The sequence below is a fragment of the Capsicum annuum genome, chromosome 7, assembly GCF_002878395.1.
Source record: "Capsicum annuum cultivar UCD-10X-F1 chromosome 7, UCD10Xv1.1, whole genome shotgun sequence".
In the NCBI taxonomy this organism is placed as follows: domain Eukaryota; kingdom Viridiplantae; phylum Streptophyta; class Magnoliopsida; order Solanales; family Solanaceae; genus Capsicum; species Capsicum annuum.
In genome coordinates this window covers 3088041-3101634 of record NC_061117.1, presented here as the reverse complement: position 1 = coordinate 3101634, position 13594 = coordinate 3088041, and the positions used below count along the sequence as shown (strand labels likewise).

The window sequence follows — 13594 nt, the reverse complement described above, 5'->3', positions numbered from 1 at the left end:
AAATTTCTCAAATTCATTTACTCCTTAGTCTTTGCTTTTTATATTTTTTTCATTTAACGATTTAAAATTTTAAATTAAATTTCTAGTTTTCTACTTTAAATTAAAAACTTACTTCTAATATATTATTAATTTACTGCCAAATATTATTAATTTATTATATTAAGTAGCATATGTTTTGTATATTTGTGCATATATCTTTTAAAGAAGTGTATATTTAACATATACATGTATATATATTTTATAAATTAGTATATAAGTATATCTATATATATTGTAATGTATATATAATGTAGTATATTTTATAAGCAGTAGTATATATACATCGAATGGTGCGTATAAACGTGTATATATCTTCTATAGAAGTGTATATTTAACGTATACATGTGTATATGTTTTATAAATTGGATATCTTCTATAGAAGTGTATATTTAACGTATACATGTGTATATTTTATAAATTAGTATATAAGTATATCTATATAAGTTTACTTATTTTTGTAAATCATGTAAATTAGGATTAACAGAAGTAGATATGACTAATAATGGCGGAATATTCTATATAAGTCCAGACTTTCAAATGAACTTAAAAGAATTTGGACATAATATTAAAATAGGAATCCAAACTAAGGGATACGAAGAAATGAATAGCGGAAATAATCTACTAATGTGCATAGGTTTTATTGGAAAATTAACTTTAAGTAGTAATACAAAATTTAAATTAAAAGTAAACGATGTAGTTGAAATAATGGGAAACAAAGGCATAAGTTTAATAAAACCAATAAAAATAGATCCCGAAATATACGCAGGTTTAGAATGGAATTTAAACAAATTCACTAAACCAAAATTTTTTACACCAGACTCTCATCTACTATATACTACAAGTAAATATATTGTAGTATATTTTATAAGTAGTAGTATATATACATTGAATGGTGCGTATACACGTGTATATATCTTCTACAGAAGTGTATATTTAACGTATATATGTGTATATGTTTTATAAATTAGTATATAAGTATATCTATATATATTGTAATGTATATATATATTGTAGTATATTTTATAAGTAATAGTATATATACATTGAATAGTGCGTACACACATGTATATATCTTCTATAAAAGTGTATATTTAATGTGTACATGTGTATATGCTTTATAAATTAATATAACTATATCTATATATATTGTAATGTATATATATTGTAGTATATTTTATAAGTAGTTGTATATATACATTGTATGGTGCATATACACGTGTATATATCTTGTATATTTATCATATACATGTGTATATGTTTTATGAATTAGTATATAAGTATATCTATATATATTGTAATGTATATATATTGTAGTATATTTTATAAGTAGTAGTATATATACATTGAATGATGTGTATATATGAGTAATTGACTAATTGTGTATATGTGTATATATTTTTAAAATTTTAATGTAGTATATACTATATATATAGTGTATATATATTATTTAACGTATTTCTAATGTATATAGGTGGGGATATGGAATTTATATTGAAGGAAAGTTTTTTTTTTAAATATTTTTGATCGGGTTTGATCGATTTTTTAATCGGGTTTGACCGAATTTTGGTGGATTTGATCGGGTTGGGTTAAGTGGGTCGGGTTAGGATGGGTTTTAATTTTTTTACTTTTTGGCCCAGTCCGTTTAGTGCCGAAACCGACCCTCAACCCGATTAAAATAGAAAGGCCGATTCCGAGTTGGCCCGGCCCGACCCATTTGACACCCATAATTCTGATATCATTCTGTCACTATCTGACCCAAGGCCCTGGCCTCAACGGACATCCCGAACCATAAAGGCCCGAGATACCTCGGTCTCCATCAAATCCACTAGTGATATTGTCCGTTCTGGGCTCAGGCCCGCACGACTTTAAAATGCGTCACTAGAGAGTAAGACTTTCTCACTTATATACTCAATATCCCTTCTGTGCTTTACCGATGTGATACTTTTTCCTAAGTTGAGGTGTTACAGAACTAGCAATAAGACATAATTAATAAAGGTAAAATAGTAAAATTACATTGGGAGCATTCCTTCATGGTTCTACTCACCAGAACTGTCAGTACTTTTTCTGCTTCAAGAAAAAGATAGAAATGACCACACACAAGATAGAAAGACGAATAATCTTTCTTTACCAAAGTAAAGTGAACCCAAAAAGCGGGAAACACAGTACTAATCTTCTCATGTTCCTTTGTGTGTGCTGGATGCACCATTACCATGTTTCGTAGAGACTATGTTGAGTAAAATCTGCAGCGAGCAGTGTCAACAACCACCGGACGTGGTGATCAGGAGGAGGTTGGGTTTGATCGGTGAACAAGGTTCATTACAATTGCTCAAAATCATATCATCTTGTCCTATAAAGAAGAGTCTATCTGCTTTTCTTGTTTACTTAATTGATCGTTACTCGGATTGTCTCTCTTCTAGCCCTTTCAACAGTCCATTGAAACGTACTTCGCCTTTCTACTGACAACCCCAGGTACCCATTTTCCCAAATTTTAACTAGGCGTTTGCTCATGTTCCATATTAAAAATAGGAGATAATAGTTTTGTTTTCAAAGTGTAAAAAAAAAAAAAATGATATTTGAAAATTAGAGTTGTGTTGGACCATGAAGTAAATTAATGTTTTCTTGTGAGTAATTTGGAATGAATTTTTTTTTTTTGGAAACTCCAGAAAACCCAGCCGCTACACCCTCTGCCCTTCGGGTGAGCACTGTGGTAAGTGCTGTATGCGCACTAGGTAAACCTTTACTGTGCAATAGCTCGCAAACCACATAGGAGATGTAAACCGCACTAGGTAAATCCTGTGCGACGAGCTCGATTGAGAAGGCATTAGGGGTGGATCGAACCTGCAACCTCCGCTATGGGAAAGTCCCCACAAACCAACTCAACCACTCCCTTGGGGCAGTGAAAATAAAAAATTGAAAACACCTTTTTGTTGTTTTTGAAATTTCTTGAAAAAAGTGAATTAAGTGAAAACCGAATTTTTCGAATTTCTATGGTGAAATGTGTTTTTTAAGTTCAACTGTGGAAAAAAATTAAAAAGTTTTCATGGCCAAATACCCCTTCAATTTGGATTGTTGTTACATATTGTTTCATAATCTATCATATTGTATTGTGTTAGTATTATATGATACTGTATCGTTTTAATAAATTGGGGAAGTTTAAGTATATTGTAAGTATCATTTTTTTTGGTTAAATAATGTTACACACCAATAATTTCAAGAATAAATCTACCAGAAAAATTTGATATGGGGTGGAGCTACCTAAAAAGGGAGATTAAAAGATAAAATAGAATTATTAAGCAGCGGTTTGACCACGAGAATTTTTCACCTTTTTCTTTTGGAGATCTTTACTTTATGTGAAAATTAGTGTTAGGTCACAAAAATTCCAAATACAACTTTGAAATTTGGAAAACACTCAATTTCGCTTTTATAGGTTTTTCTTTTTTGAATTTACCCTATTCTTTTTTTATTTTTATAAAATAACCCCATGAAAATTATATTTCATGTATTTTCAAAAAAATTACATTCAAATTCTAAAAATTTATTGTCAGAAGTATGGCTAAACACAATTCGAATTCCAACTATGAAAATTTTAAATAAAGAGTTCTTTTTTGTTCTCATGGCTAAATACCCTCCACATAATAAGAAAAAATAAAATGAGATCAAAGCCAAAAATAGTGGTGTTTGCTAGTAACAAGGCAGTCTCTCACACACATATTAGTGTGTGTATGTATACATATGTATTGGTCATTACACATAATGAGACTTTTGTCGTTATCTAATAATGGGTTTAACGATACAACAAAATTGAAGTAGCAATCAAAATAAACATGTCGTTAAACTAACAACACAATACAATAGGGTAGAAACAATCCAAACAATTTTGATTTCTTCTTGATTCCAATTTTATTTGTCACTTTCTGAGATACTATTAATTGAGTGACCATAGAAGAAATCAAGTCACTAACTTATATGTTTGTACTTTCTATGCTCAGAGAACAAACGTGTACAAGGTGAAAGTTCTAAACCAAAGTTTGAGATTGGCTCCTCGTCTTGTGAAAGCCGTCAGAAAGTTAGTCGCCGGTTATCATTTCACCAAGAGCCTGAATCTCATTGTAGGAGAAACTCATCTAATGTCAGCCAACAGTTGATGGTCCTCAATGAACTTGAATTCAGAAAATTGTTTTTGGTACTAAGCTATATTGGAAGGTTAGTCCCAATGGCCTACTCTTACTGTAATAACTTACAAATTGTATGTGGCCCTCTACTTCTACGAGGTGGAGGTATGGTCTGCGTACAGTCTATTCTCCTATACCTCACTTGTGGGATTACACTGGGTTGTTGTTGTTGTTTATGTGACTTGAATCTCTATTGTTGGCAGCAAGAAGTTGGAAGATGTTATATCCCCTGAAATTGCTGATGATATTGAAAGAAAGAAAAATCTTCCGATGACTGATTTTGAATTAGAAATCTGGAATTCTTTTGGAAAATCATGTTATGCTGCGTCAGATAGATCAAAGGTACATTAACCTCTCCTCAAAGTTGATTCATTTTCTTAATTAATACGAGCATATAGTGTTTCTCACCTTCAATGTTTCTTTTCTCATTGCTCAAGTGCATCTTTTTTGTATAGATTTATTTTTTGGTTTTATATATTCGATAATTACTCTGTTAGCAACTTATTTTGTGCAATTTTAGTCTCCTTATAATCTGACATGATTATTAAAAGAAAGGTTAAGAGCCCGTTTGGATAGGCTGAAAAAAAGTTGCTGAAAAAAGTTCTCTAAAAATATTTTTGAAAGTTCTGAACTTAGGGTGTGTTTGGTATGATGGAAAATATTTTCCATGGAAAATGTTTTCCCGGAAAATAAGTTGGTTTTCTACTTATTTTCTCATGTTTGGTTGGTGAGTGTAAAATATTTTTCGAAAAATATTTTATGATGTTTGGTTGGTGAGTAGAGAATATTTTTTAGAAAAATATTTTTTAGTGTTTGATTGGTGAGTGAGAAAATACTTTTTAGAAAATACTGCTAACTGTTAACTAGTATATCAGTGCCTATAACAACTCAACAATTTGTAAGAAATAATTTAAGCATAACAAATAATATCAATATCGAATTCTAAAATACTACAATCACTAAATTTAAGAAACTATTAATTAGCAAATATAGGAGACACTTTTCAACATTTTGTCAGGACAATCTCAAGACACTACAATCAATAGAAATATAACGGAACGACAAACTTATTCAACCTCGTGAAACAAGTTACATCGATGACAAGATGAAATATGCAATTAGCAAAGTAACATAAGTAAGTCTTTCTCTATGAATATAAAAATAACAATACATTCAACGAACATTGGAAATGGAAAAAATTCGGGTTTCATTTTTTTTTATTTCAAGTAGTGAAAAATTGAAGCAAAGCACAGTGAAAAATATTTTCGAGTAATGTAAATTTTTTAAAAATGTAAATTTTTTGAGTCATGTAAATATGAGTATTGTTTGGGTGAGGAAAAAGAATGGGGATGGGGTCATAAGTCTCATTTGTCATTTTCTGGAAAATGAATTAGTTGTTGTGGAAAATATTTTCCCAACATTTCATTACAACCAAACAAAAGAAAATTGGAAAACCTTTTCCAGAAAACATTTTCCATGACTGAAATAAGCAGTTAAGTGTTTGGATAAAAGTGCTGAAACTGAAAAAAAGTTATTGATGTGTTTGGTAAATAATGCTTTTAAGCACTTTTTTTGGTCAAAATGACTGAAATACCCTTATTGCTGTTAATAATATATAGAGTTGATTATTATTAATTTTTACTGCTAAAATGATTCAAATTAAAATTAATATATATTTTCATATATATATATATATATATATATATATATTAAAAAAATATTTTCATGAATGACTATTAATTTGTGCGCTAAAAAACTTTTTTTTAAAGAGTTTAAGTGTTGAATGTTTGTGTTTGAAAAAGATAGTTATATATTAAAAGATTATTTGTTTCTTCATAGTTACGTTAAGATTTCGTATCATTAATGTGTAATTTGTGACGACACTTCCATTTTCTTATTAAACCGGACTTGTTGCTTTTAACCTTTGAGGATAATATTAATATATATGTGGAGTTTATCATTAAGCAAAATATATATGTTACTAATCAATATAATTACATTAATAGATCAATAGTTTCATACAAAAGAGGTACTAATATAGCTAGAGTTTTCGCCATAAATACAAAAGTGAAAATATCCAATTAGTACAAGTATTAAGCATGACAAAATTATTAGGACACAAATGTAATTTCATTGGTCAAACTTTTAAAAATTATAAGTTGCAAAAAAAAAGGCCCCCATTTGTAGCTTATTGTTTTTAGCTTAAAAAAAGCCAAAAACAACTTTTTTAAACCATTTTAAAATTTGCCAAACACCTTTTTAAGCTAAAAAGAGATTATAATCTACTTTAACCAGATTATAATCTCTTCCAAACGGGAGGTGAAAATTGTCTAGCACTTGCAGTGGGGAGCTGTACTTTGACTTTTGTGTTTTGAAGAGTACGATAATGAATACATACACTAGCTTTTTAAAAAGTAAAATGATAAAGACATCGCAACAGCCTTAATATGCGGTTGATACTAATTGTCAATGATTGTTGGGGAACATGTGGTGCCATATTCTTTCTGTTTTCTTTTAATTGTAGATGTGTAGAATAAGCTATGATGCTTGGATCATTCACCACTTCCCTTCAACATATGAAATTGTTCCACTGTCGATTATGATGACATAGTATTTATAAAAGAACTTCGTGATCTGAGAAGGAGTACTTATAAAAGTGAATGCTATCCAAGGTAACAGAATCAATGATAATATAGGGTGATTTTGTAATGAAAATTGGCATATTTTGGAGAATGGATTAACAAAATTTGAGTATGATTACCACACAAGAAGTAAAGGAATTATGCTCAGGTAGCTCAAATTAAGGCATGGCCTGAAGACCACTAAAATCCTGAAGATGAAAAATTACCGTCAAACCGGTTTAAGATTTTGATAACACGGCGTTCTGAAAAGCAGAATAGAATATCTTCACAAGGGCTTGAATAGGTCTTTCAAAAGCAATGATTTGGATCCCCGGGTCGCATGATTATAGCAATGGGTAGGTAAAATATGGAGTGTTCCTGCTGGTGTTGAAATTAAAGAGTTAGCTGGGGAGTATTTGCTGTTTGAATTCCTATCTAGGGTGGAGGCAGAGAGAATCAAAATGGGAAGATGGTTTTTCTGCAGTGGGACTTCGCCTGCAATGGTGGCAGTATGGTGGTTTCTGATCATTGTCTGTCACCAGGAGAATCACAGGCCAAGCAACATTTGGATCAAGTTGTGAGGTTCCCGAACTATTTATGGTCACAAAGTATCTTTAAGATGATAGGTGTCGCTTGTGATACGATCCTGACCGGTATCAACACCCTTGAAAATGTCATTCAAGGTCAACACATGAAGAATCAAGCTTTGGTCACATTGAGGGCACAAGAAAAGGCATGGGGAAACCATTTTGAGCATACAAAAGAGCAATTCCATGTTTGGAAGATCGCGTGGGACTTGCTTTGATGCCTACCAAAGGATTTCAAGTGATGAAGAATGATTGGGAAGGCCAAAAAATGACAAAACTTCACTTCCTTGGAGTGAACAATGGAGTGACGGCCCGCCACCTTAGTGACTGACTGTCACAAGAGCCGTCAAGTGAAGACCGAAGTGGTTGCATTCTGGTTAGGCGCGACGAAGAAAGGGACGGTCAGTCCCACCCTTGACCGACCGTCGCATGGTCCGTCCCACCAAGGCAGATTGGTCCTTGTGTGTTGGGTTTGTTCCCATTTTATTCCTCTTGGTTTATGGGCCACTTTTGGGTCCATTGTAATAGCTTAGCTCAATACTATAAATAGATAACCCTAGGTCATTTTCTTTCTTAGCCTGTTTTTGAATATTGATTATGATGAACTCTTTTGAGAGTGTCTTGAGAGCTTGGAAAAGCGAATGTTGAATCTCGTTTAGAAACAGTGGTTGTAAGGGCGTTCCGAATTCCCTTACGGTCATCGTATGAGTTAGGTGCTCGTGGATTATTGAATTAAGGGTTTTGGAGGTCATTATGCTCTTTAGTTCTTGATTCTTTCATCTTCCTTGTGTCTATCTATTTGTCTATCATCTATCTATCCTTTATCTTTCTTTCCGCACTTAGATTCGAGTCCCCGTGGCGAGAATCGTATCATTGCTTGGGAGCCTTTTTGGAGTAGATGATGATAATAAAAATAGAATCCATATCAGATGGGTTAGAATCTGTGTCATTCACGGGCATAAAACTTATTACATCTATTGCTTTCTCGGTTGAATATTTGATATTTACTGTGCCGTTATGGGTAGAGTTGGTATCATGGGTGGTAAAGGATTTGATACAATTTTTCTGTTAACAAATACTACAGTGGTAGTTCAACTTTAGGAGAATTCCCATGGTTGGGAGCTGGATGAGATCAGTCACTTATTGCATACTTTGGAATCTGTATCTATTGATTTTAACAGGTGGAATTCTCAGATCTGCACAGCTAGCTAAGATAGCACTTTCTCTGTGAAGAGTAGCTCTATCCTTTTACATAAACAAGTAGGCCACGGGAGATTTAACTTGACCATGAAAAATGATGCGAGTACTAGAGCACCATCTAAGGTGGCCTGTTTTGGTTGAATTGCAGTGTTAACCCAGGATATGCTGCAAATGGAAGGTTTTCCTTACGCAATAACAACATCATACCTAGCGAGATCCCACAAGTGGGGTCTTAGGAGGGTGGGGTATATGTAGATTGTAGACCTTACCTCTACCTTTGTGGGGGTAGAGGGGCTGTTTTTCTAATGCAGTGGGTATTATTTTTTTTTTTATTGTTATTTTTTTATTATTATTATTAGGGAAAAGGCTCAAATATGCCACTGAACTATCAGAAATGGCTCATTTGTGCCACTTGTTAAAAGTTAGGCTCATTCATGCCATCACCGTTACAAAACCGGCTCATTCATGCCATTACTTTTTAACGGTGGTTTTTAAAAACCACTTTGCCACGTGACCTCTTATTAGAGGTCCACGTCATTAAGTAAAACAAATCAATATTCATTAAAATAAAAAACATGAAACCCATTTAATACCCGATCCTTTAAATATCCAACCCACACCCATTTAATATCACATTATCTTCCCACACTATCATCAAATAACCTAAAATTCCAAAAACCCTTAGTCCAACATCAGGTATGGTTTTATCTCCTTCAATTTCTGTAGTACTTGTGGAGCTTTTGGCCAAGCAGTTGGTGTGGGATCGACACAGTGCAAAGCCATTTCAAAGTATTAAGCAACTCATCACCAATATTAGGTGCGTCCCTCATAAGTTCAACATCAAACACTTCATTAGTCCACTCCTCTTTCACAGAGGAAGCTACCCACTGTGGCAAATCAAGACCATTCGTAGCCTCGCTAGGGGATTTTCCAGTTAAGAGCTCGAAAATGATCACTCCAAGACTATAGACATCAGTCTTGGTACTTGCATTCTTGATTTTGGAGAGTTCTGCGTGCCTGCAGTGGTGATCACGTTGGTGTTTCCAGCAGTAGTCATAAGCCTGGAGAGTCTCACATCTGCAATCTTTGGGTTGTTTTGCTCATCAAGCAGTATGTTACTTGATGTAAGATTCCCATGTATTATGTGTTCTTTGGCATGCAGAAAGCAGATTCCTTTTGTTAGCAATCTTCATCCTTGTAGGCCAATCTATCGTTGTCTCAGGACCTCTAGCTGCATATAGAGAACATAACCGATAGCAATCCTCATCCTTGTTAGATTGAGTGGAAAATGTTATATTCTATTTTAGGTTCTTCGTTCTGCATGTTGCATGTTATCTTGAAAAAAATGTGGATCCTTTTCGATTCCGCTCATGTATGGATATTATTTGTCATTAGCCTGGTAACCATAAGTTTGAGGACATGGCGGAGCTCCTCGTCTCTTCCCTTACCTGCTTGGACCACTACACTTGAGGTTCTCCTCTGTGTGGATTCAATATTCAGAGGACTCAATCACTGTTAGACAATGATTGAATCCTCTAATACTAAATTCAACTCAGAGGTTAACCTTGGAGTCTTAGCAACGTACGCTTTAAATCTTCGTACCAATAATGACTTCGGTTTACTTCTTATAGAATCGACAAACTGGTTGCTACGCTAATCTAATGATTTGCCAACTAGAGGAGATTATTATTAGGCCTAGCTTTGCCATAAAGTTGCATTCGAGGCATGGTTATGATTTTGTATATCTAAAAATGGAAGATTCCTGAATGGGCTACGATGTCAACTCACCATGGGAACGTTGAACAAGACTACCATTATGTTGTACAACATCAACAACATATCTAGTGTTGTCCGCCAAAGTGATATCATTCAGGACATTTCTAGTTCCTGTTTGATTATTTTTGGTTGTAACTAGTCTTGCTTATAAACATTTGACACAATGGACATAGCAAACAAAAAACAGAACATCTGCCAATTTCATATTTTCTTCAAATTGCTGGAATTAATGATTCTTAAAAAAAAGCATAAGTTTGAGGACATTCGTAATTGTGCAGGAACGTTATTCATGGAAGTGATTTTGTTGAGAGCACGAAGAAGGAAATGTGCTTTGGTTTCCAAAAGGTGTCGTAGAGTGGCAAAGTAGCCTTCACTCTTGGATCTATGAGTAAAAATGGTTTTGAGTGTTGTTTGGTACCCTTTATTTGGCTTCAACTTGTGAAGTTTTGAGTTGTTTGGTACCTACTCACGCAGACACTATTTATGTGTATATATGAATGTTTTTCCAGAAATATGTGGACTTAGATTCATTGGAAGAGTAATATTCAAGTGGGTTAAGGTGATAGGTTGGGTGTGGGTGGATTCTTTTTAATGGATCAAAAATTTTTAGTGGGTCCAATATAATAAAGTGGACCTCTAATAAGAGGCCACGTGGCAAAGTTGTTTTTTAAAAAATCACAGTTAAAAATAATGGCATGGATGAACCGGTTTTATAACGGCGATGGCATGAATGAGCCTAACTTTTAACGGATGGCATAAATGAGCCATTTCTGATAGTTCGGTGGCATATTTGAGCCTTTTCCCTTAGTATTATTGTTATTATTTGTGAAGAAGCCCAAGAATCTACAACATCTGTTACATTGCTGACAAACAAGAGAACCGTGGGATCTTTTTGTTAACATATATGGTGTGCAATGGGTGATGCCTCAAACTGTCAAAGCAGTGTTAGAAGTCTGGGAACAACAGCAAGGTAGAGTGTATGGCGACCTTTACATGTGCCTCAGAGGCTTGGTACAGAGGCTGTTTTCGATAGACTCCCGATTCAAGACAAAAACAGTCTGGGAAAAGACATGATGGAAGTACAAGAGGTAATAGATAGTAACAAAAACAACATGTATTAGCAGATTAGTACTACAATTGAACTACACAAAACAATAGATAGTAACAGAAGAGTGTTTCTAGGCTGACAAAATCAGAAATTGGCAAGAAATAAGTTTAAAATAAGCAGGTCTGGAGAACCATCCCTCTTTGCATCATCCGTACTAATTGTCTTAAAAGCAATATGGGATGCAGTGAAGACCAAAATAGCATTTGTGAAAAGCAGATGCTTACAGAATTTATTCTTTTGGTGCAGAAACAGAGTGATAGAAAACATATCTCTGTCGTATAAGTGTTTTATTCTTTGGTATTGTAATTGTATATACATATTTGTAATCCCTTGATATTAATTTTCACTATTTCTTGGTACTCTTGGTAGGTCATAATTTTTGAGACAGTCCAAACAATTAAGGTAGGTCAAAATTGAAGGAGAGTGTTGTTTAATGACCTCAATCAAGGTCAATCTAGTTAGAGCAAAATGCGCATCTAATAGAATTGTATATCTACAATTGTACATTGCCTTACAAGCTAAAACGTGTTCCACAAGTAATACTTAATAGTCGAACATGGGTTTCTGTCATGCTCTTTTTTGTCTTTTCTGTTTCCCACTTGCTAGTTGGTAGGGACAATACTCATATGTTGTACCTATGGTGAAGGTAGTGAGGAAAGATAAGTAATTGTGTCATCTTATTCTTTCATCTATTTTGTGGAGTACCTGTAGCCTAGGTATGTCACAGGTAAACACCTTGAATTACAAATTTTCTTCATCATTGCAGTACTTGGACTGGAATTCCAGAAAGACTCATCTCTATTATTGCCACATTAAACAGAATGGATACTGTACCTTCAAGGTTCGTATTGCCATTCTGTGGGCACTCGTTTCATGGAACATTTACATTGCAAGCCTTACTTCTTGTTACATCTGAATCCTCTTTTCCAATTTATTGCTAGAGGGACTATTGCCAGCCTATGAAGAACTTTTGCATACTGAGCATAGAAATGAAAAAGAGAAATTGTTTCTGTAGTAGAACTATGCCAGTTTGTTTCCTTATATATTGTTTCTCTAGCGTATGCCAGTTTGTTTCGTTATATATTGTTCTCTAGTCAGAATAATTTTTCTTATTTTTACTTGTGAGAAAAGACCTATATCTTATTTGTTTTCAGTTTGTAAGAGATCTTAGCGTATTCAGTGACCATCAATTTTTGCTTTAGGGTTTTTGTGTAGCATAAAATTTGATAGTTTTAATTCGTGTCCTTGTATGCTGAAGCTTACATTTCGTTGTTCCTGGTTTGACATTACTCAAATTATTTGGCTTTGAATTATCCAGGGTCCATACTTGGAAAGGACTCACTTACAAAGAGCCCTGAGAGATGACAATGTATTGATTGTCAAATTTGTTGAAGATGCAAGTTGTGCCAATATAATTATTGAGGAAGGCATTCTTGTTGGCTTGAGATGTTATCGCTTTTTTGGTAACTTTGTTTTCTTTTCCTTGAATTATGAAATTCTCTCTCTTTTTTAAAAAATATATATATATATTGTACTTCAACGTGTTATTGGTATGTTTTCTTGTAATTTCAGTTTGGTTCTTTTAAAAATTAACAAAAGAAGAGAAAACAAACAAACGAGAACATACCAGTGTAGGGTGTACTGTCCGCAGTCTTACCCTTACTTTGTGAAGGTTACAGAGGTTGTTTTAGGTAGACCCTCGGACTCACTTACAAAGAGCCCTGAGAGATGACAATGTATTGATTGTCAAATTTGTTGAAGATGCAAGTTGTGCCAATATAATTATTGAGGAAGGCATTCTTGTTGGCTTGAGATGTTATCGCTTTTTTGGTAACTTTGTTTTCTTTTCCTTGAATTATGAAATTCTCTCTCTTTTTTAAAAAATATATATATATATTGTACTTCAACGTGTTATTGGTATGTTTTCTTGTAATTTCAGTTTGGTTCTTTTAAAAATTAACAAAAGAAGAGAAAACAAACAAACGAGAACATACCAGTGTAGGGTGTACTGTCCGCAGTCTTACCCTTACTTTGTGAAGGTTACAGAGGTTGTTTTAGGTAGACCCTCCGATTGCGTAAGTATGTTACAAA

The 13594-nt window shown here is 33.6% G+C and overlaps 1 protein-coding gene across 1 annotated transcript in view; it reads left to right on the top strand.

The window, feature by feature from the left end:
- The first annotated feature begins 2094 nt into the window (after positions 1 to 2094).
- The window catches only part of LOC107877592 (probable RNA-dependent RNA polymerase 5), a 35776-nt gene continuing 24276 nt past the window's right edge, over positions 2095 to 13594 (top strand). Inside the window, 5 exon segments of the mRNA XM_047393439.1 lie at positions 2095 to 2350; positions 4029 to 4242; positions 4415 to 4553; positions 12270 to 12344; positions 12822 to 13007. Of these exon segments, the coding sequence (XP_047249395.1) occupies positions 2266 to 2350; positions 4029 to 4242; positions 4415 to 4553; positions 12270 to 12344; positions 12822 to 13007 (699 nt within the window). The 5' untranslated portion in view covers positions 2095 to 2265.